Source organism: Neolamprologus brichardi, chromosome 3 (genome assembly GCF_056152115.1).
Source record: "Neolamprologus brichardi isolate AB-2024 chromosome 3, ASM5615211v1, whole genome shotgun sequence".
NCBI classification, from domain to species: domain Eukaryota; kingdom Metazoa; phylum Chordata; class Actinopteri; order Cichliformes; family Cichlidae; genus Neolamprologus; species Neolamprologus brichardi.
This window is the reverse complement of record NC_142106.1, coordinates 56,786,358-56,809,010: the sequence shown is the minus strand read 5'-3', so window position 1 is coordinate 56,809,010 and position 22,653 is coordinate 56,786,358. Positions and strand designations below refer to the sequence as shown.

The 22,653-nt window shown below is 42.0% G+C and overlaps 2 protein-coding genes across 2 annotated transcripts; both read left to right on the top strand.

Annotated features, from left to right (window-relative positions):
* Nucleotides 1–684: 684 nt before the first annotated feature.
* Nucleotides 685–5,322, top strand: LOC148105943 (protein NLRC3-like; the record flags this gene model as incomplete). The annotated part of the gene is made up of 2 exons (XM_087838422.1): nucleotides 685–761; nucleotides 4,500–5,322. Coding segments are annotated over exons 1-2 (900 nt in total), but the record flags the coding sequence as incomplete, so codon positions are not given.
* LOC148105942 (NLR family CARD domain-containing protein 3-like) lies at nucleotides 5,323–16,680 on the top strand. The gene is made up of 5 exons (XM_087838010.1): nucleotides 5,323–6,083; nucleotides 8,982–9,155; nucleotides 12,413–12,586; nucleotides 15,672–15,718; nucleotides 15,867–16,680. The coding sequence occupies exons 1-5, from the start codon at nucleotides 5,323–5,325 to the stop codon at nucleotides 16,406–16,408; spliced, it is 1,698 nt and encodes a 565-aa protein (XP_087694136.1). The 3' UTR covers nucleotides 16,409–16,680.
* The last annotated feature ends 5,973 nt before the right edge of the window (nucleotides 16,681–22,653 follow it).

Sequence of the window (22,653 nt, the reverse complement as noted above, 5' to 3'; positions counted from 1 at the left end):
TCATTCATGACCTTTAATAGTCTGTATGATCTGTTTCATAGAGTCTAACCAGCCTGTACAGTTAACAACAACAGTCACTGCATCACTGACACACAAACGTCATCTCTGTCAATAAAAACATTTATACATGGAATAAAAACACATCAGTGGATCATTGCTGGAGCTGCCTGGACTTCAGTCTTCAGGATCTCAACCAACAGCATCGACATGCTGCTCCAGATGTCTGTGCTCCAGGTGTCTGTGCTCCAGGTGTCTGTGCTCCAGATGTCTGTGCTCCAGATGTCTGTGTTCCAGATGTCTGTGTTCCAGATGTCTGTGTTCCAGATGTTTGTGCTCCAGGTGTCTGTGCTCCAGGTGTCTGTGCTCCAGGTGTCTGTGCTCCAGATGTCTGTGCTCCAGATGTCTGTGTTCCAGATGTCTGTGTTCCAGATGTTTGTGCTCCAGGTGTCTGTGCTCCAGATGTCTGTGCTCCAGATGTCTGTGTTCCAGATGTCTGTGTTCCAGATGTTTGTGCTCCAGATGTTTGTGCTCCAGATGTTTGTGCTCCAGGTGTCTGTGCTCCAGATGTCTGTGCTCCAGATGTCTGTGTTCCAGATGTCTGTGTTCCAGATGTTTGTGCTCCAGATGTCTGTGCTCCAGGTGTCTGTGCTCCAGATGTCTGTGCTCCAGATGTTTGTGCTCCAGATGTCTGTGCCCCAGGTGCCTGTGCTCCAGATGTTTGTGCTCCAGATGTCTGTGCCCCAGGTGCCTGTGCTCCAGATGTTTGTGCTCCAGATGTCTGTGTTCCAGATGTCTGTGTTCCAGATGTTTGTGCTCCAGATGTTTGTGCTCCAGGTGTCTGTGCTCCAGATGTCTGTGCTCCAGATGTCTGTGTTCCAGATGTCTGTGTTCCAGATGTTTGTGCTCCAGGTGTCTGTGCTCCAGGTGTCTGTGCTCCAGATGTCTGTGCTCCAGGTGTCTGTGCTCCAGATGTCTGTGCTCCAGGTGTCTGTGCTCCAGGTGTCTGTGCTCCAGATGTTTGTGCTCCAGATGTCTGTGCCCCAGGTGCCTGTGCTCCTGGTGAACAGGCTCTGTTTCCTCCTTGAAATAAGTGTTTATATTGTTGACCAACTATTGATCATGTGACTCATCACACGATCAATGGTGAGCGTCTCTTTCCGTCTCAGGTTTAAATATCTGGGACTCTTCACCGTTTGGTTTTAGAGCTGAAGAAGCTTCTTGGATGAAACGTCTTCAAGAAACTTAAAGAAGAAGAAGTCTCTTTCCCTCTCAGGTTTAAATATCTGGGACTCATCACCATTTTTGTTTTAGAACTGAAGAAGCTTCTCAGATGAAACGTCTTTAGGAAACTTAAAGACGTCTCTTTTCTCTCCAAGCTCCTTAGATCACATGACCTGGATGACTGAACCTACAGACATATTGACCTGGTTTCTAGGTTACATGACAGGTCAGAGACTGTAACTCAGTTACTTCTGTTAATGTGAACTCACTGAGTGTTTGTGGTTTACCTCTCAGACTGACTGAAGATGATGATGGAGGAAGAGGAGGACAGAGCAGAGTCTGCAGGGTCCAGCTGTCCGTCTGTGAGGAGTGACGGGTCCAAAGAACGAAATCCAGACTTCAGTGGTGAACCTGGACCAACGAGGTCAGAGAGCTGAACTCACTGAGTTACAGAAATAATTCTGCACTGACATTATAATCAGTGTTGATTCTGGTTGATTGTCTGACTGTGTTTGTGAGCTGAGAGGAAATGAAAATGAGTTTGTAACAAAAATCAGTTTTGTCCAGTTTTCCTGTAAAAAGCTGAACTCTAATCTAAGAGGACTGTTACTGACAGGAAACAGCTGCATTATCTGCAGTCTGTGTGATCACAGCTGCTTCAATCATGTTTGTGTCTGCAGAGGTCAGAGGTCACAGTCTGCAGGGTCCAGCTGTCTGTCTGTGAGGAGTGACCGGTCCAAAGGCGACATTCCAAACTTCAGTGGTGAACCTGGACCAACGAGGTCAGAGAGCTGAACTCACTGAGTTACAGAAATAATTCTGCACTGACATTATAATCAGTGTTGATTCTGATTGATTGTCTGACTGTGTTTGTGAGCTGAGAGGAAATGAAAATGAGTTTGTAACAAAAATCAGTTTTGTCCAGTTTTCCTGTAAAAAGCTGAATTCTAATCTAAGAGGACTGTTACTGACAGGAAACAGCTGCATTATCTGCAGTCTGTGTGATCACAGCTGCTTCAATCATGTTTGTGTCTGCAGAGGTCAGAGGTCACAGTCTGCAGGGTCCAGCTGTCTGTCTGTGAGGAGTGACCGGTCCAAAGGCGACATTCCAAACTTCAGTGGTGAACCTGGACCAACGAGGTCAGAGAGCTGAACTCACTGAGTTACAGAAATAATTCTGCACTGACATTATAATCAGTGTTGATTCTGATTGATTGTCTGACTGTGTTTGTGAGCTGAGAGGAAATGAAAATGAGTTTGTAACAAAAATCAGTTTTGTCCAGTTTTCCTGTAAAAAGCTGAATTCTAATCTAAGAGGACTGTTACTGACAGGAAACAGCTGCATTATCTGCAGTCTGTGTGATCACAGCTGCTTCAATCATGTTTGTGTCTGCAGAGGTCAGAGGTCACAGTCTGCAGGGTCCAGCTGTCCGTCTGTGAGGAGTGACTGGTCCAAAGGGGAACCTCCAATCTTCAGTGCTGAACCTGGACCAACGAGGTCAGAGAGCTATGATGACTCCTTTACATGTTTGTGTTTCCTGGATAAATATGACCTGAAACATCCTCAGATTGTTACAAAGATTCATTAAAAAGAAAACAATGAAAGAGAAAAGATCCAAATGTTAGACTTGGTCATTTGCTGTTTGAGGACAGTGATGCTCATATCTGTGGGGAAAGTGTGACCTGAGTGGGTTCATGTTTGTCTTTAAAGAACAGAACTGCTCTGATTCTCTTTGTGTCTGATCTGTTAAACAGTCTGAGAGGTCACACAGAGACCCAGCAGCTAAAGCCTGGATCATACTGGCTGCTGTTAATGAGACTCCATCAGGACAACACTGAACCACAGTGGTGTGGATGTAGTGGATAAATCCCACCATACTGATGCTCAGATTTAACCACAGGGAACAAAACCAGATGTTGCCTTCAGATTGTGACCTTTGGAGTGGACGATGCAGATTTCAATAGAGAATAAATGTTGTTTTTCAGCTGTGAAAAAAGAATCTAATTTTCTGAACTTAAGCATTTATGATGGTGGAAAAAACATGGAGAATATAACACAACATTTCCACTGTATTCATAGAATGAATGTAAAACTGTCAGACATTCATTAAATATGCAAAATGTCTACAGAAACATTAGAGGGTCAGACGTGAAGCACTCTGTGATTTTGATAAAATGACTCATCAGTTATTGCTCTGTACTACACTGATCTACCACGTTAGTAAAGCTGGTGTTCTGGTGGTGGAGGGAGACCTCTGATCATGTTCTGGTTTTGGAGCAGTGATCTACTGATGGTTCAGTTTAATGAGCTTCTTCAAAATCATCCCTGACATCACCACTGAAAGGACGTCCATAAACTTACTAAAAATGACCCATATTTTCACAGTCTGAGAGTTTAAAACTTGACAAACTTGATTCAGATGAAGTTATTTGAGCAGAAACTCCTGGATCTTTATCCTGTGTTGATCTAATCCTTCATGGTTTCTCCACAGAGTGGACCAGCAGAGCTCAGAGGTTCCCAGTGGTCAGTCTGCCCAGCAGCATCAAACACAGCTGGACTCCATATTTAGGGTCTGTACATGTACAACAACTACTGTTACATCTGTTCTGTTCACAGTCATCTCCATGCTGCTCTTTGTAGACCAGTGGATTGTCAGTGTGTCCAACATGGATCTGATGTTTGGCTCCATGAGTTCAGTCTGATTGGCTCATTCATAAATATTCTTTTCCAGCTGCTGGAGGTCAACATCATCACTTTTGTGAAGAACGAGCTGAAGAAGATCCAGAAGGTTCTGAGTCCAGATTACCCAGAATGCTTAGAGAGTCGGAGACGCAGCAGCAGAGAGGCATTTATGAAGATCACAGTGGACATCTTGAGGAGAATGAAGCAGGAGGAGCTGGCTGACCGTCTGCAGAGACGTAAGAGGATTTATCTAAAGATTTAAGCTGCTGGATAAATGAGAGAATTGTGACACCAGTGTGTTCAGTCATTTCTCAGTGGGTCAGAAATTGTCATCAGCATTTTGTAAAATGTGATTGTTAAAGTTGTATTTTTATTATTATTATTAAGAACTTCCAGCTGCTGTTTGTCATCGTAAACTTAAATCTGCTCTGAAGAAGAAGTTCCAGTGTGTGTTTGAGGGGATCGCTAAAGCAGGAAGCCCAACCCTTCTGAATCAGATCTACACAGAGCTCTACATCACAGAGGGAGGGACTGCAGAGGTCAATGATGAACATGAGGTCAGACAGATTGAAACAGCATCCAGGAAACCACACAGACCAGGAACAACAATCAGACAAGAAGACATCTTTAAAGCCTCACCTGGAAGAGATGAACCAATCAGAACAGTGCTGACAAAGGGAGTGGCTGGCATTGGGAAAACAGTCTTAACACAGAAATACACCCTGGACTGGGCTGAAGACAAAGCCAACCAGGACATCCAGTTCATATTTCCATTCACTTTCAGAGAGCTGAATGTGCTGAAAGAGGAAAAGTTCAGCTTGGTGGAACTTGTTCATCACTTCTTTACAGAAACCAAAGAAGCAGGAATCTGCAGCTTTGAAGACTTCCAGGTTGTGTTCATCTTTGATGGTCTGGATGAGTGTCGACTTCCTCTGGACTTCCACAAAACTACAATCCTAACTGACCCTAGAAAGTCCACCTCAGTGGATGTGCTGCTGACAAACCTCATCAGGGGGAAACTGCTTCCCTCTGCTCGCCTCTGGATAACCACACGATCTGCAGCAGCCAATCAGATCCCTCCTGACTGTGTTGGCATGGTGACAGAGGTCAGAGGGTTCACTGACTCACAGAAGGAGGAGTACTTCAGGAAGAGATTCAGAGATGAGGAGCAGGCCAGCAGGATCATCTCCCACATCAAGACATCACGAAGCCTCCACATCATGTGCCACATCCCAGTCTTCTGCTGGATCACTGCTACAGTTCTGGAGGATGTGCTGGAAACCAGAGAGGAAGGACAGCTGCCCAAGACCCTGACTGAGATGTACATCCACTTCCTGGTGGTTCAGGCCAAAGTGAAGAAGGTCAAGTATGATGGAGGAGCTGAGACAGATCAACACTGGAGTCCAGAGAGCAGGAAGATGATGGAGTCTCTGGGAAAACTGGCTTTTGATCAGCTGCAGAAAGGAAACCTGATCTTCTATGAATCAGACCTGACAGAGTGTGGCATCGATATCAGAGCAGCCTCAGTGTACTCAGGAGTGTTCACACAGATCTTTAAAGAGGAGAGAGGACTTTACCAGGACAAGGTGTTCTGCTTCATCCATCTGAGTGTTCAGGAGTTTCTGGCTGCTCTTCATGTCCATCGGACCTTCATCAACTCTGGACTCAATCTGCTGGAAGAACAACAAACAACCTCCCAGAAGTCTGAAACAGGAGAATCTGCAGAGAAACACTTCTACCAGAGTGCTGTGAACAAGGCCCTACAGAGTCCAAATGGACACCTGGACTTGTTCCTCCGCTTCCTCTTGGGTCTTTCACTGCAGACCAATCAGAGTCACCTACGAGGTCTGCTGACACAGACAGGAAGTAGCTCACAGACCAAAAAGAAAACAGTCCAATACATCAAGAAGAAGCTCAGTGAGAATCTGTCTGCAGAGAAAAGCATCAATCTGTTCCACTGTCTGAATGAACTGAATGATCGTTCTCTAGTGGGGGAGATCAAACAGAGATCAGGATGTCTCTCCACAGATAAACTGTCTCCTGCTCAGTGGTCAGCTCTGGTCTTCATCTTACTGTCATCAGAAAAAGATCTGGATGTGTTTGACCTGAAGAAATACTCTGCTTCAGAGGAGGCTCTTCTGAGGCTGCTGCCAGTGGTCAAAGCCTCCAACAAAGCTCTGTGAGTACATTTGTACTCATGTCTTTAGTTTTAACATCCAACTGTGTCAGTCATTTATTTCACCAGGCTTTCTGTCTTTGTATGAATTTGTATCCTAAAGTTTTGGGATTTCTCCAATACAACTGTAACCTCTTTGATGCCTCCAGAACTCGGTGTACTCGAGACGCTGAATTCACCATAAACTCTGATCATCACTGCTGCTGTTATGTTATCAGTCTTTGTTTAAACACTTAGGCTGCATGTGCCTAATGTTGTGATACTTTATATTCACATGCATGCTCCTAGATACATTTCTACTGCAGGTCTATTTTTAGTGACAAATGTTGGTGAAACACTTGCTTTTACATGCATGGTGGGTCCTGCATTAAAGAAAGCATTTGAATTACTCAGTGAATCATGGCAGCCAGAGAAACATCCTTAGTTCCACTTTAAACTAAACTCTGCTTCGGTCTTCCACAGTGTGTTTGTTGTTTCTTTGTTGTTGTTGGCCTGCTCTCTCCTCTCACTCCAATCTGGTTGCAGCAGATGTTTGTCCCTCCCTTAACTTGCAGACTTGGGTGAAGCACCTCAGTTCATCTTCAGTCTGAAACCAGCTGTTTTAGCTATATCCCCTCAAGCACACCTTCCCTTGTCATCTCTGCTGTGGTTGCTATAAAATGTAATCTTGATTTTTTTAAAAAAAAAGAACAAAAAAAAGTAAACTAAAGTCAGACTTGATGCCATTTATTGGCAGCATGGTACCCGTTTGTCAGTCTTTGATGATAAACTGCAGCACAGTCTGAAGCAAACCTTCTGACTTTATTGACTTTATGCATGTATATATTCTTCCTGTTCACCTTGGACACACAACAGCTCTCTGTTTGTTGTGATTGGATCTAGAACACAATTCAGATCAGCCAACATATCCTAATCTAGATGATTTTTAAGGTGGTATCTGGGACGAAAAGTTAAAAATCAGCTTGGATGGCCTGTACTGTATGATGGCCTTGGTTGCACCACATTGATAGCCATGCAGGGTGGTTCACTCCTTGGGCAAGAAGACCGAGGAGTGAGCCACCCTTGGTCAAAGCTTGGTCATTCAAGCTCACTGTTTTCCCCTTGTTGGTTGATGATAAGTATTTTTTTTTTTACCTGACTTATAGTCATCATTGTCTTCAAATTAACTCACACACTGCTGACTGCTGTAGCTTACCTGGCTGAGCAGGTGACCCATGTACTGAAGGTTAGAGTCGTGACTCCAGGGCCTGGTTTGAGTCTGCCCAAGACCATTTCCTGTGTGTTATTCTCCTCACTTCTCCCTCCCTTCCTGTCTTCTCTGTCCTATACAGTGAAGACAAAATGCCTCAAGTTCTGAAAACTCTTCCCCTTCATCATCTTCCAAATCATCTCTCTCATCTAAAATCACCAGTATTCTGAGTAGAGAATCTTTTCACAATCTTGAATGATAAGGATCCAAGTGGGTAAAGTTAGTTATTTGTTGTGTTCCTATTTGCAGCTGGGATAGATTGTGAAAAACTCTTGGCTGCCAAAATTACATCCAGTTCAGAAGAAAAACATTGAGTGAAGTGTTTGTTTCATCATCCTTCACAACTCATCAACCAGGTGTCACAAACTGCAGCAGAACAGTACAAAGCAAGTCATACTGGATGGCTGCAACAACCAGAGTTTTACCTACCTTTAGTATTTCTTGACAGCATGAGCGTAATATTTACTTAACAGAGTCGTCTTCTGTAATCGTTTCAGATTCAGATTCAGACACTTTATTTATTTTCATGGGGCAATTAGGATACTGACCTTGCCAACCATAAATAGAATACACAAACATCACATTGGGGAGACAGGTCAGGCTAGGTAGCTGGCCGGTCAGCCGCTAGAGCAGCGACCCGGAACCGAACAGCGGAAAATGCATAACATCAGGAAAGATGAGGAGAAAAAAGAACTCCCCCCAGACTGAGCTCCAACAGGGAGATCAGTTTGAGAACAGAAAAAAAATGACCTTAGCGCAGAGCACATGAAAACTCTTAATACGCCATAGAAACACATGACAAGCAACAGGGATGGGTAAAAGGTGAGAGACAACCGGTGTAGACAGCGCATCCAAGCCTGCAGCATTTGCGCTGGTCCCCGCGACCCACCGTCTGCACAGGGAGGGGATAAGCATGCTTAGGATGGGAAGGAACAGTCTAAACACCGTCTGTTATCAGGGTGACATTTGTTATGTTCAGCTCCAGCCTTGAGACCCCAGCTGGCGCCGGTATGTTAGCCGCATGAAATGATGCTGGTTTTCTTTAGTGCGAACAACTGCATGTCAATTTCACAGCTGATCTAACAGTCCGTCACTCGTCTCTCAATCTCCCGTTGGAGAGCCACGAGCTTCTCCGAGAGGTTATCAGTTTTGCGCTCAAAGAGCAAAGTCTGAGAACTCACGACTGCCATGAGCTTCTTCAAGATCTTATCTGTGTTGCGTTCAATGAGCCCATTTTGAGAAGTCACGACCCGTCCCATTGTTTCAGTCACAGCGGGCAGCCTTGTGGGGTTTTGAAAAGCTGATTCCGCTTTCTTTAATCTTCAAAAAGACAGGGCCAAGCCAGCTCAGATCAGCAAGAACCCTTTGCTGCTGTGAATGTCGGTGCTGCTATATTTAAGTATCAGGCTCTAAATGTACAAATGGATCTGAGAAGATTTCCAATCATGTTTCTACTAGATTTACAGTTTGTTTTCATGTCTTCTGACTCAGAAGGTGTAGCAGGTGGAGCTTACAAGGAGTAAGTGCTGACATAGAAGAAGAGTTGAGTTTTAATGAAGCTATTTAGTTAACCAATAATTGTGTTGCATGCTGGCATTAAAAAATGTTTCATTTGACTGATTTAATTAATTTGTTTGTTTGTTTTCTTCCAGACTGAGTGGCTGTAACCTCTCAGAGAGAAGCTGTGATGCTCTGTCCTCAGTTCTCGACTCTGAGTCCTCTAATCTGAGACAGCTGGACCTGAGTAACAATGACCTGAAGGATTCAGGTGTGAAGCTTCTGTCTGAAGGACTGAAGAGTCCACACTGTACACTGGAAACTCTCAGGTAAGATCAAGCATTTTTCTTTCATAAACTGACAGAATTAGCAGATTAATAATAAGGCAGTCCCCTAATAAGAGGAGAAGTGGAGGTGTTTTGAAGGGCAACATACTCTTATGTTAACAAGACAGGAAGTAGTTCCTCGGAACTGCTTCCTTTGTTATTGTCTAAGTAGAAACATGATGGTGAAACAGTGATGAGTTTGCAGAGGTGAATCCACAGCACACAACACAACAATGCTGTTGCGTGCTGAAAGCAGACTTCTCACAGATTCTGAGACTGCAGGTTTCATCACTGTCCAACCAAAATTCACTGAACCAGCAGTAAATGAATGTCCAAAACTACGCTTCATGTTTAAAAAAACAGATGATCAGGGGGATTTGTATTTACGTCTTTTTTGTCTAATCTGTTCACCTGCTGTTTTAGCTGTTTGGTGGTTGTTGAGATGGTTTTGTGGACTTTTAGCTGAGATTCTGACATTTCTGTAGATACCACACATGTCTAATTACTTTGTATAGCATGAATGGCCATAACAAGGTTTTTAAGAGTAAGAAAAGTTGTAAAACTTAAGATAATATAGTTAAAAGTCCAAAACCTTCTACGTCTGGTCGCTTGTGGAAAGGAGCAGATCAAACGAGTAAAGAATTACGTTATAATTATAAATGGCTTCAACAGCACATTCAGGTCTGTGAGACTCATTCAGACACTGACCCGTGGCAAGTGAACATTTATAAATGTGTGTTTTCAGAACAGGAAGCAGCAGAACTATTGTTCTGTTATCAGGGAGCAGCACAAACGCTCATCATCTCATTTACTGTGCAGGACTTTGAGTGTGTGAAGTGTGTGTTTGTGCTGGATTTCCTTTGGAGAATCTCAGTCAGAAACAAGACAAAGAAAAACTCTTTCAATAGTCCAGGTTGAGTTGACAACATGAACTGCATTTATCTTCCTCTGACTTGACATTTTCTTTCTCCTCTGCACTGAGCCAGCTGCTAAGACAAACAAGCTCACTGACATTTTGTGATGATAAAGAAACTCTCTTCTTCTGTACAATATGAGCAGCAACAGAGAAGAAGCTTTCACAGGTACAGATGTTGCAGCTGTGGCCAAGTACATGTGCTGCATGTTTGGAGCAGCACTCTAATGGACAGGCCTCTGTACTGATTGTGCGCTCTGCTCTGTATCCACCACACTGTTCTCAGCTGATTCTTCCTCCTGTTCACAATCACACTCTGATGAAGCACCAACAGGGCCAACGTTTTCTCTGGTGGCTCGGATGTTGTTGCTTCCACAGGTTTCCCTCCAACAACCCTCTGTTCCTTCAGTAAGCTCAGTAAGATCTGGGTAAACACTTGAGCTCCTTGAATCTGGCTCCAGTGCAGCAGCAGTTTTCACATATACAATATTGGCTTTTTGCTTGCGTGTCTCCAGGTCTGATCTGAATGTAGACTTGAATTTGACCACGTAGGCGGGGTCATCATCTGAGCTCTCCATCACCTGAGAGAGATGACAAAACACAGAATCACAGAGCATGAAACCAACTTTTCTCCTCCCAGAAGTTCAGTCCCAGACCTGCAACAGAAAAAAGAATCAAAGATTCAAATGACGCAGAGCATTCATTTACTTATATCCACAAACATGTCCTCTACATATTCATGCTGAATTTACACACACATACAGAGGCTGTTTGTCTCTCACACACAGACAGGACACTGAGAAATACATCATGTTAAATATACCTGCAGGCTTCCAGCTGTGCACTTTGTCCCTGTTAGCTGTGATTGCACTGGCAACCTTGGTGTTGTGCGCGATGCAGGGACGTGTTCAAAGGCAGACGTCTGGCAGCAGCATCATATTTGATGCACTATCTGTACTGAGTGTGCTGACTTTATTTCAAATGTCCCACTGCTGTGCAACATGAATCACATGTTCTGCACGTTTCTGTAACTCCCAGGTAACCATGGTTACCCAGCTACGTCCAGTAGTCTCCAGAGAGACCAACAGCTGGTTCATGTTGTAACACCGTGGCTTTCGTAGTCTCTCCTTTTTCTACAGCTCATGTGTTCTTCTTGTGATGGTGCGTCTTGAGGCTCATACATGCCGTCATTTGTTGATCCTAAGAACGTTCCTCAGACCGACTTCTTCAACAACACTAATCAGCCTGCAGTTTGCAGCTACTCACTTCACTGTGGCGTTTGTTAGCTTGTCTTTCTTTGGTTTATCTAGACTCCTCCCACCAGCTGAATCTACGTAGTCTGCTCAAGCCTCCCACCTCTGTTTGTTTGGGTGGTTTGTTTGCTGCCATCAACAGCGTGTAATGCATTTAAGTGATACTTCAGACATGAAGTACTCCGGTGATAAAAAACTCAACTTTGCTTCCAGATAACTTTAGTTGTATCAACACTGCCTCCTGGAACAGTTTAAAATGAACATGTCAAAGATCTATAACTGTCTCCATGTTTCTGTCCCCGCACCTTTCTTTCTGTCCTGGGTCATGTGAGCACTGCAGTAGTATTAGACCCACCCTCAATGCTCTCATTGGCTGAGACACATAATGACGCCCATTTCAAGCCAGCACTCGTCAACATCCCTCCTGTGACCCATGGCTTTTATATTCAGAGCCAGTGAGCACTTTCACAATAATCATGATTTTAAACACTGTGATTAAAATAATTGCTGATGTTAATCAATTAACGAGTTAACAAGATAATAACAGGTTAAGTTGCACTAATAATTAGACTTCGATGACAAACTGATGTGATCTCCACGTTTCCTTTGTTGGACTGTTGGCGAGTGTCAGAACTGAATGTACTGAGTAACATGTAGAGTTTAAATATGTGTCAGTATATGTGTATATGTCACTACTGCATGTCCTTAACTTTTGTCTTCTCTCTCCTTAGTTTGTGTTTTGTTCTTGTCTCTCTGAGTTCATCTCTTCTCTTTCCCCTCACCCTGCAACCAGTCATGGTAGATGCTCCTTCTGGAGCCTGTTTTCACTGGGAGGATCTTTGTGTCAAACGGAGTTCTTCTTCCCACCATCACCAAGTGCTGCTCACAGTGGATTGTCTGATTGTTGGGGCTTTCTCTCTAATATTGAAGGCTGTTACCTTACACTGTTAAACAGCTTCAGATGACTGTTGTTGTCTGTTGGGTATTGTCACTTATAAATAAAGTTACATTGAATGGATGTAAATGGATAGATGTTATTGTGACAAAGAGAAAACGGTTGTTGACAGTTAGATTGTTGTTTTGTGTGTCTGCAGTCTGTCAGGCTGTCTGATCACAGAGGAAGGCTGTACTTCTCTGGCCTCAGCTCTGAGCTCCAACCCCTCCCATCTGAGAGAGCTGGACCTGAGTTACAATGATCCAGGAAACTCAGGAATGAAGCTGCTGTCGGCTGGACTGAAGGATCCAGGCTGGAGGCTGGACACTCTCAGGTATGGAGAGAATGTCAGATAGGGGAGGAAGAGCTGGAAACATTTCCTGTGTCTTTCACTCACTTCCTGTTTATTTCCTGCAAATGATACATGAACAATCACACATGCAGGAATATTTTCAGGGACAGACACACTAGTCTAGCTGGATAGTACGTGGATATTTAGGTAGGGGTCTCCAAGGAGTCTGTTTGCAGGAACATCTAGGTCACAGGTGTACCTGAGATAGATGCCAGTGTACCTAATAAAGTGTCAGCTAACATTTGGAAATGGAAGCTTAAATAATGACAAACTCTACATTCAAAGCTGAATTCACAATAAATTTGTTCTCAAGTGCACATTTTTCTGTTATTGTTCTCAAACAACAGAATGAGAATGAAATATTGATTCTAACAGGGCCTATAAACAGCATTAGCTTAGCAGCATTAGCTTATTTGAGTTTCCATCGTGGTCACACAAATCCTTAGCAGAGCAAAGTGGCCTACTTAGCAATAGCTGCTCAAGTTGTATAAAGCAAGGGAAAACAGTATTAGAATAAGCTGCTAATGGCAGCTTACTTAGCTATAAACTCTTCACATCTTTATAATGCAAGGGAAGGGAGTCACTCATGGAAGCCTATTTAGCATTAACGTCTCACATCATTATAACACAAGAGAAAAGGGTATTAGCGTTGGCTACTAATGCTTATTCACCTCAAATTAGCTTTAGCTGCTAATAGTAGCCTACTTAGCATTAAGTCCTCATTAATATAATGCTAATTCACGTCAAATTAGCATTAGCTGCTAGCATCAGCCTACCTAGCACTAGCTGTTCACTTTGTTAAAAGGGAAGAGAAAACGATATTAGCATTAGCTGCTAATAATTATTCACCCCTAATTAGAATAAGCTGCTAAAACCAGCCTACTTAGCATTAACTCCTCACATCGTTGTTACCCAATGGAAAAGAGTATTAGTATTAGTTACTATCATTTTTAATAAGTAAGAGAAAACAGTGTTAGCATTATTGAATAATGCTAATTCACACTAAATTAGCATTAGCTATTTACAACAGCGTACTTAGAATTAGCCGCTCACATTGTTAAAAAGTAAGGGAAAACAATATTAGCATTAGCACATAATGCTAATAATTAGAACATCATGCATGCTAATTCACGTCAAAGTAGCATTAGTTAATAATGGTAGCCTTCTTAGCATTAACTGCTCACTAATATAATGCTAATTCACATCAAATTAGCATTAGCTGCTCACATTGTTAAAAGGGAAGGGAAAACAATATTAGCATTAGCTGCTAATAATTATTCACCTAATTAGATTTAGCCCCTAATGGCAGCCTACTTAGCATTAACTCTTCACATCGCAGGGGAAAAGTTAAAATTGAATGAAAAAAAGTATTCACATTAACTACTCATATTGTTAAAAAGTAAGAAAAAATATTGTTGGCATTAACGGATAATGCTAATTCACCTGAAATTTGTATTAGCTAATGACGGTAACCTACTTAGCAGTAGCTGGTCACATTGTTATAAAGCAAGAAAATATGGTATTAGCATTTGATGCCAATTCCTATTCACCTAAAATTAGCATTAGCCACTAATGGCAGTCTACTTAGCATTTACTCCTCACTAATATAATGCTAATTCACGTCAAATTAGCATTAGCTGCTAGCATCAGCCTACCTAGCACTAGCTGTTCACATTGTTAAAAGGGAAGAGAAAACGATATTAGCATTAGCTGGTAATAATTATTCACCCCTAATTAGAATTAGCCGCTAATGGCAGTATACTTAGAATTAACTCCTCACATTGTTATAATACAAGGGAAAAGAATTAGCATTATCTAATAATGTTGACCTTGGCCCACTGGAAAAGCTCAGAACTCTGTTTGCTAAAGATTTATGAGTGTTTATCAATAGCTTTTTCTCATTTGAGAAACAAATAAATAAATTAAATAAAATAAACAAATAAATTCTGCTTTTAAAACCAGCTGTAAGGTTTTCTTAGAAATATTTACTCATATATGAGTTTTATAATCGATTGCATAATGATAGAGGTTCGATCCTTAGTAGTCTGTGAAGACTCTGTATGCCTTCCAGAGTGCTCTGGCATGCACACATACCTTAAAGTCATGAGAGGTCGTAACTTCTCTTACTGATTTATGGTGAAGAAGGACACCTACTCTGTGTCTGGTTAAGTATAAGAGCCCTTTGTTAGGGGGACCGCTGGACTCTTAGCACCAGCTTTGGGGTCACAGGGTCACATCTGGAACACACACACACACACACACACACACACACACACACACACACACACACACACACACACACACACATACCTACACTATGCACAGACTGGTACTCTTTGTTCATACCTGTGTAAGACGTCATATGTTAATGAACTTATGCATATTCATGTAACCTCAATAAAGAGCAGTGTTATGAGGGAGCAGACGAGAGCGACTGAGGTCAAGTGAAGGAACGGCGCTGTCACAGTTCTCTCCCTCATGAATTGTCTGGTTCCAGCGGTGGGTCTGTGCTAGACGACCCATCACCAGCTTTTTCCAGCTTTTTCCACTGGTTACCAGTACGTGGTAGAATCCACTTCCAGATCTGGTTGTTTGTCTTTCAATCTCTGAATGGATTGGCTCCATCTTATCTCTCTTTAACAAAATAATCCAAGTCGAGCCCTCAGGTCTGCAGATAAGTAGCTTCTGACCAGAACTAGACGTAAAAACAGAGGTGAGCTTTATCGATCGCTGCAGCCAAACTCTGGAACAGTCGCCCTTCACATCAGGTCGTCACCAACACTCGACATTTTTAAAACCCGGTTGGAAACACATTTGTACTTTGTAGCTTTCAATTCTGACGAGTCTTTATAGTAATTACTGTGTATGTTTCCTATTTTCTCTCTACTCTGTGCAGCACTTTGGCTCAAGCTGTTTTTAAATGTGCTGATAAATAAATGTAGATTTCTTTGAATAAAACAGTGGAGCCGAGCTTTGAGCTCAGTGTGTAACAGTGTGTGTATGAGAGCCATGTAATGTCCATGTGTGCATGCTGACTGTGCTGCTCTGACCCCCCTCCTCCTTTCAGGGTGGAGCCTGCTGGAGTCCGATGGTTGAGACCAGGTCTGAGGAAGTGTAAGTGTGTTTTTAATGGGATTCATGAAAACAAAGCAGCACACATTCAACCATCTTCATCATGTCAGGAGTCATCATCAAAGTGTCAATCAATGAACAGATGATGGATCAATAACTGCAGCTGGATTGTGTTTGTTCTCTCCATCAGATTCCTGTCAACTCACAATCGACACAAACACAGTGAACACAAAGCTCCAACTGTCTGACAACAACAGGAAGGTGACACGTGTGAAGGAGGTTCAGTCATATCCTGATCATCCAGACAGATTTGATTACTGGGAACAGCTGCTGTGTAGAAATGGTCTGACTGGTCGCTGTTACTGGGAGGTCGAGTGGAGAGGAGAGGTCGATATATCAGTGAGTTACGAAAGCATCAGAAGGAAAGGAAACAGTTATGACTGTGGGTTTGGATTCAATGATCAGTCCTGGAGTCTGGAGTGTTATAGTGGTGCTCCTCAGTCTGTCAGGCACAATAACAGAGTAACATCCATCTCCTCCTCCTCCTCCTCCTCCTCCTCCTCTGTTTCTAACAGAGCAGCAGTGTATGTGGACTGTCCTGCTGGCACTCTGTCCTTCTACAGAGTCTCCTCTGACACTCTGATCCACCTCCACACCTTCAACACCACATTCAATCAAACTCTTTATCCTGGGTTTGCATTTGGTCCTGGTTCCTCAGTGTCCCTGTGCTGAGTGGGGTGTAAAGAGTGTCTCCTGTTACAGAAACACTCTGACTGTTGAACAGATAGTTCAGTCTGTACATGTCTGTCTCTTTCACTCACAAACACGTTTTCAGATTCATGGATTCAATCAGTTGATGTTTGAAACTCTTCTAAATGATTCCTTGTAAACTTCTTCCTCTTCAGTCACAAACAAACAGGAAGTGATGTCACACGTGTTCCTGTCCACACAGCAGAATGAGTCTATTGCTGACAGTGATGTACAAACAGAGTGAGCATTTCTGAGGCCCAAAATAAACTGAGTTAGTTCACTGAATGAACAATGGACTGTGAGCTCAGTTCCTTCATCATTAGTATGGATTATATATGTATATGTATTATATTAGTATCATATATATCAGGTGCTGCTGCTGGTTTCAGTCATTGTGTAAATGTGCTGTTTGTAAGGTTGTAAAGCTGCAGTCAGCTGAGACTGAAGAAGTCACCTGATCAGTGAGCAAACGTTTGTGAAAACGTCCAGATGAACAGAATCAACCTTTTGGGATCAGCCAGCAATGCAGCATCATTGTTGTTCAGGTTCAGAGGTTTGCAGGAATGAACTGATGACCAGAAACAGCTGCAAAGTCCAATAAAATACCAGCTGGAGTTCAGCTGCATTTGAAGAAGTCAAAGAAAAGTAAGGATGGCAAAGGGCGATGTTTTCTTCCAAAGAACTGAAAACATGGTCGACGCCTCATTAGAAGAATAATCTGGACATTTGTGAGGAACTCTAACCAAGAAAGCAACACAAGAAAGCAACGTCAAACAGATCCAACAGACAGTTTCCATGACTGGAAGTGTTGAGTGTAAAAATGCTACATTGCATTATTGCATCCTCTCACCACAGGAGGTGCTGTTGGCACCACTGATTGCTGATCAGCTGTTCTCTGATGATCTGATTGATACTGTGAATAACGGGACTCACTGAACTCTGTGACACAGTGAAGATTACAGAGTTTAACTTCAACATCTGACTGACGTCACACAGACAGAAGGATGAACCAGTGAGGCACAGAACACAGTTACTGGAGATACTGGATCAGCTCCATGTGAACCTCTGATGGAGAAGCTGCTGAGCCAGAGAAACATCAGGAAATGACAGGCAGCTGCACTTATCTAACAACATGTAGCAGAGCTGATCTATGTTAGAGGATCTATCACAGCAGCTGAAGCCAAAGTCCAACACTGGATAGCAGCTGAGCCTGTGCTGAGTGTAGTGTTACAGGAAAAGGGCAGAAACACTGACACTGGTAGCTCACAGTGATGCTGACTGGGGCACAGAGCTGAATGATGCAGCATCAGGACACTGTTTCAGTCTGACTGACAGAGAAACCTGTAGCTGTATCTACATGTGAGGCAGAGGCTACACAAGCAGCTTTCTATGTTTCACAGTGACTGAGATCTTCAGTGGGGGTGGACATGCTCCTGTACAGACCTCTGAGGAGAACCAAGGTGCAGTCAAAGAGTCCAGTCTGTCCTCACAGATGTGAACATGTGGTTTCATCAGGTTCACAATCACATGTGTCCATGTGATGCAGTTTGAAGAGCAATAAGATGTCTCTGTATGAGGAGGCGGGGTCACAGGAGGTTCACAGAAACTCTGCAGCAGCATCATCAGCTCACATGGAAACTTTGATGATTCACTTCTGTGGTGTTTTTACAGAAACACGTCACAAAATTAGCTCCACCTGTTTTGTGTGTGAGCTTTGAGTTTCTTGTCTTCATTCTGGATTCTTGTGTTGCTGTTTTTACACACAGCAGATATTTCCTGGTTGCTTCCTTGATGATGTGGGGATTAGGGAAACTATTTTACTGCTATTGTTAATAATCATCATCATTACCATTGCAGTACTAACATTAATAACATCATCTACAGCATTGATATTGCATTCAGATGTTTAAACATATTGGTACCCAATTAGCCTTTATTACAGGTGCAGTTATAACCACGTTAAACTGTTGAGTTAAATCAATGATCTTAAATGCTTTTGAATGCTTGTTATAATCTTAAATGTGTATGTGCTGATTCTGAAAGGCCTAACTCTGAGTACACTCTGTGCCAAAGTAGACAGGAAGTGCAGGCTTTTGCAGAGCATGCTTGTGAAAGGTACTTTGAGGAGCTGTTGGGAGGATGCTATTTGAATAACCAGGTTATTCATTGTTATCTTTTAGTCATTTATATCTTTTTATTAAGCTTTGAAGTAGGGGCACTCATTTGATTAAAACATTTATTCAACATATTACAGATATAGTTTCAGTTAGGTTATTATGCACATGAGAATTGGCCTCTCTTCTCATAAGACAAAGTTTGTGTGAGGTCGAGCCACACACACACACACACACACACACACACACACACACACACACACACACACACACACACACACACACACACACACACACACACACACACACACACACACACACACAGTAGATAGACTCATTTATAGGTGAGAGGTTAGTCATGTTTGCTTGCAACTGTAAAATTGTCTCTGCAAAAAGAGGAACAGTTTCTTGCAGGGTGTGGGTCTGGTGTTCCAGACGAGAAGTGAAAGTCAGAAGGCTGACAGGAAGCATCTGCTGTGGAGACGGAGACAATGTTATTTTAAACTGTGTTAAAAGTCTTTGTGGTTTTGAAACCTATGTATGACCTGTATCTGATTGACGTTGAAGGGGCGTATTAAATTTAAGCCCTGATGGTATATAAAGCATCTGCTTATGCTCTGTAAGTCGGGGATCGGCGCTGTCTGCGTACGGCGGTGGTCCCCCCACGCGTGCATTAAATCATCGTTTGACTCCACCTGGCCGGATCAGTGTTGTTATTTTGAAAGTTGATTACCTCCTCTAACCCTCCTCAATATTGAACCCAACAATGACCACATGAAGCTTTCTGAAGCTTGGATTGAAAATGCTTCATTACTCAAAGCTTTCCAACACAGGCCTCTGTGCTGCCATCTGGTGGACAAACATATGAAGTGCAGCGTGAAGCTACAAATTAAACTGCTTCAGCTACGTTTATATATAACATACTATAACCTATATAACTATATGTATAGTGTATTATGTAGGTTTTAGAGCTGGGGGTAGAATTGCTGATGGCCTGGTTGTTATTTATGTTCCCCATGGTTCACCAGCTCTCACACAACATCAGCACCAATGATCCACGTCCTTATAAACCTCTGAATCAGGTCCTGAAGCTGTGACGTCCTGAGTGAAGACCTCACTGATCACATGACTCTGGTCACCTGACTCAGTGTTTCTGAAGCAGTGTGCTGGGTTTTTAAAAATACGTGGCTGCTGCCTGATGTTGGGCCCACAGAGGAAGACGACTCACTCGCTCTTCTTCACTTCCTCCTTAAACATGTGGAAGGAGAGCAAAGTGCTGCCAGACTCTTATTTCTGACAGGAACAGAAGAAACCACAGCAAACTGTTCCAGTTCTTCATCTTCATCACAATCTATTTATTTCTGATGGTGTCTTCAGTCTGAGGGTTTGAAGTTTCCATGTCTGTGTGATGTGTGGTGTGAAGGCTGCTGGTTAAACTGGGACTCACTGTTTAAAGCACTGAGTGCTCATAGAGAGATGCTCCATGAGTCCCAGTACAGACTACAAACATGGTGGAAACTTAGCTTTGATATCCACACACTCTGCACGTCTGTGAGTAACTGTGATGAAGATGTGCAGAGATCTGTGTACAAACAGGAGAAAGACTGTAAAGACTCTGTGCTTCTAACAGCCTCTGTTAACATATGTGAGGCTGTTTGTTGTTGTTGCCATGGAGCTTTTCACTGTTTGGGTCAGCAGGTCATGTGATCAGGTTTGTTCTGCGAAAGCTGGATGATGGTTCAGTGTCAGGGTTTGTTTGCATTCATCAATAAATATCTAAATAAATCAAAGACTCCATGTTTGTTCTTTCATCATGTGACCTCTGCTCATCCATCTCTGTGTGTATCAGGATACATTTAGTTCATAATACACAGAAAAATCAGAGTTATTACCTGTAATAAATGTGACAGTAAAGATTCCTGCAGTGATAACCAGGCAGGACTGAAACACATCCAAGCTGTCACCACGGTAACAGCACCGTCCATCCACAGGTGAGGGGAGGAGCAAAAAGAGGGACTTTCACCATTTTATACTAAAAACACTCAACTAATGTTTCTAATATGAAACAAATAAGCCCACATTAATGTGAGCATTTATTCAATAATAATAATAATGATTTCCTCCTGATCTCATTTCCATAGCAGAGAAAACTGTGGTGTATATTGAGGTGGAGGGTGTGGTCTATGGCTCAGGTGTAGAGTGACAGTGTTGTTTATTAAAATAAGATCGCATTAACAGTTTGAACGTAGTTACAGTCAGCAGTGAATATAAATGCTAAAACTGAATATATTGCATAGTGTCCCCCCTCCCCATTAACAAATGGTTCAGCCCACAGCAGGACCGGCTTTCTTCTTGTTTTCAGTAGCAAGCGATGCTCATGATTGTGCCAGAGCACATTTTGAACAACACCATGGGAATTTCGGATTTTACACAGGTGCACAGTAAAAAATGGAGTGTCAATATTTCAGTGTAAACCTATTTTAACCTAGAGAGAGTATTTACAACTCTGTGAGGAGTAAAGCAGCTCTAACGTCAGAGTTAAAAGTCAGTGTTCTGTAGACACGGAGTGAAGACTTAACTCCACACAGTGTTGATTAGTACCAGTCCGCAGGCGCGCGGTCTGAGAGCTGTGACGCACGCGGAATTTTCTCCGAAGAGCTGCCACAGTCAGGTAAGTTAAGTTAACATTCCCATACTGGTAACATTGTTTAGTCATTTTTAAACTAAATAGCTTTTTATAGTTGCACTGATGTCGAGTGAGGACATGTTAGCAGCATTTACCCACAGGTTTAATGATATTGTCGAGTAGCTACATGCTAACCGTTGCTAAAAGTTCAAATGTTCGTTATCTTTTCACCGAGTTAAGATTAACCTAAAACATGTTAACTATGTATTTCTTCTAAGTGCAGCTTAGATAATATTATTGTCACATGTCTAATGGGATAGTTTTAGCAACTAAATTACCGTTTAATAGTAAGCTAATAATCGCTAATTAGCTTCGAAGAAACTATCAGAAAAAGTGGGACATTACAATAAAGTTTACTCTACTGATTTATATTCTTTTAAGCAAATGCCAAAGGCATACACTAATTTAGAATCAATTTAGATTATTTTGTATAAATTAACTGACAGCAATGTTAATGATATGTTAATATACATTAATTGTTCACAGAAATAAAGCGAATTGCAGTAAGAGCGACCAATACTTGATAAGTAGACTAAAGTTATTAAACAATATTAGATGTTAGTCACACTTGGTCCATTTGCAGTAACACTGGTTGATAAAGGATCTTTATTAGCAGTTAATCTGTTACTTATTTCTTCATACTGTAGCTGCTAAGTAATATTAACTTTTAACTGCTTCTATTTTGTATAGAAACTAAAGCTCTAAAGTACATCCACAGTCTTAAACTCTTTCCTTTATTCTTTTTTTCTCTTTGTTTTGTGAACAGAATATGTTGCTGCGTGTTTTGTTTGGTGGGGAGCAGAAGTATGTTAGGCTGTCTGACCTGACATTTGATGCTTTCATGAAAGAAGGTTAGAATATCAGGATAAAACAAGATAACAATGTTTACCTGGTCAATATACCAGCTTAATTATAAGCTTAATTATATTCTTACTCAACTACCTAAGTTGATAATTGTTTCTACTTCAACAATGAATGAGAATTACCTATATGCTTAAGCTTCAGCTCATCAATATTTTGTGAAGACATAGCCTTACTCTACCATTTAATAAGAAAATGCATGGCCTTTTTTTTTTTTTTTAACAATTTCTGTAACATTTCTTTTCTCTTACCTTACTTCAGTGTGCCTAAAATTTAACATACCAGAAGGCAGACAGCTAGATATGAAGGTGTTTGACCAGTCTGACACAGAAGTAGACGCAGAGGTGTTTGAAGAAATAGTGAAGGGGTCACCTGTAACCTTCCGAGTCATGCTGAGCAATGAAGAACTTGGTAATCACTCACATACGTATATGTTTATATTAAATATAAAGGTTGAGATTGAAGCATTAACAGTTAAATTTAATGCTTCTGCTTTGGTCATGTTCCTTAATGCACAGGTGTATCTCTATCATCATCTTCTCCATCTGATGATACAATCATGCTAA

Coding starts and splice junctions, on each gene's coding strand:
- LOC148105942 (XM_087838010.1), top strand. CDS start 5,323: ATGATGGAGTCTCTGGGAAAACTGGCTTTTGATCAGCTGCAGAAAGGA. Junction 9,156..12,412: donor TGTACACTGGAAACTCTCAG/GTAAGATCAAGC, acceptor GTGTGTCTGCAG/TCTGTCAGGCTGTCTGATCA. Junction 15,719..15,866: donor GAGACCAGGTCTGAGGAAGT/GTAAGTGTGTTT, acceptor TCTCTCCATCAG/ATTCCTGTCAACTCACAATC.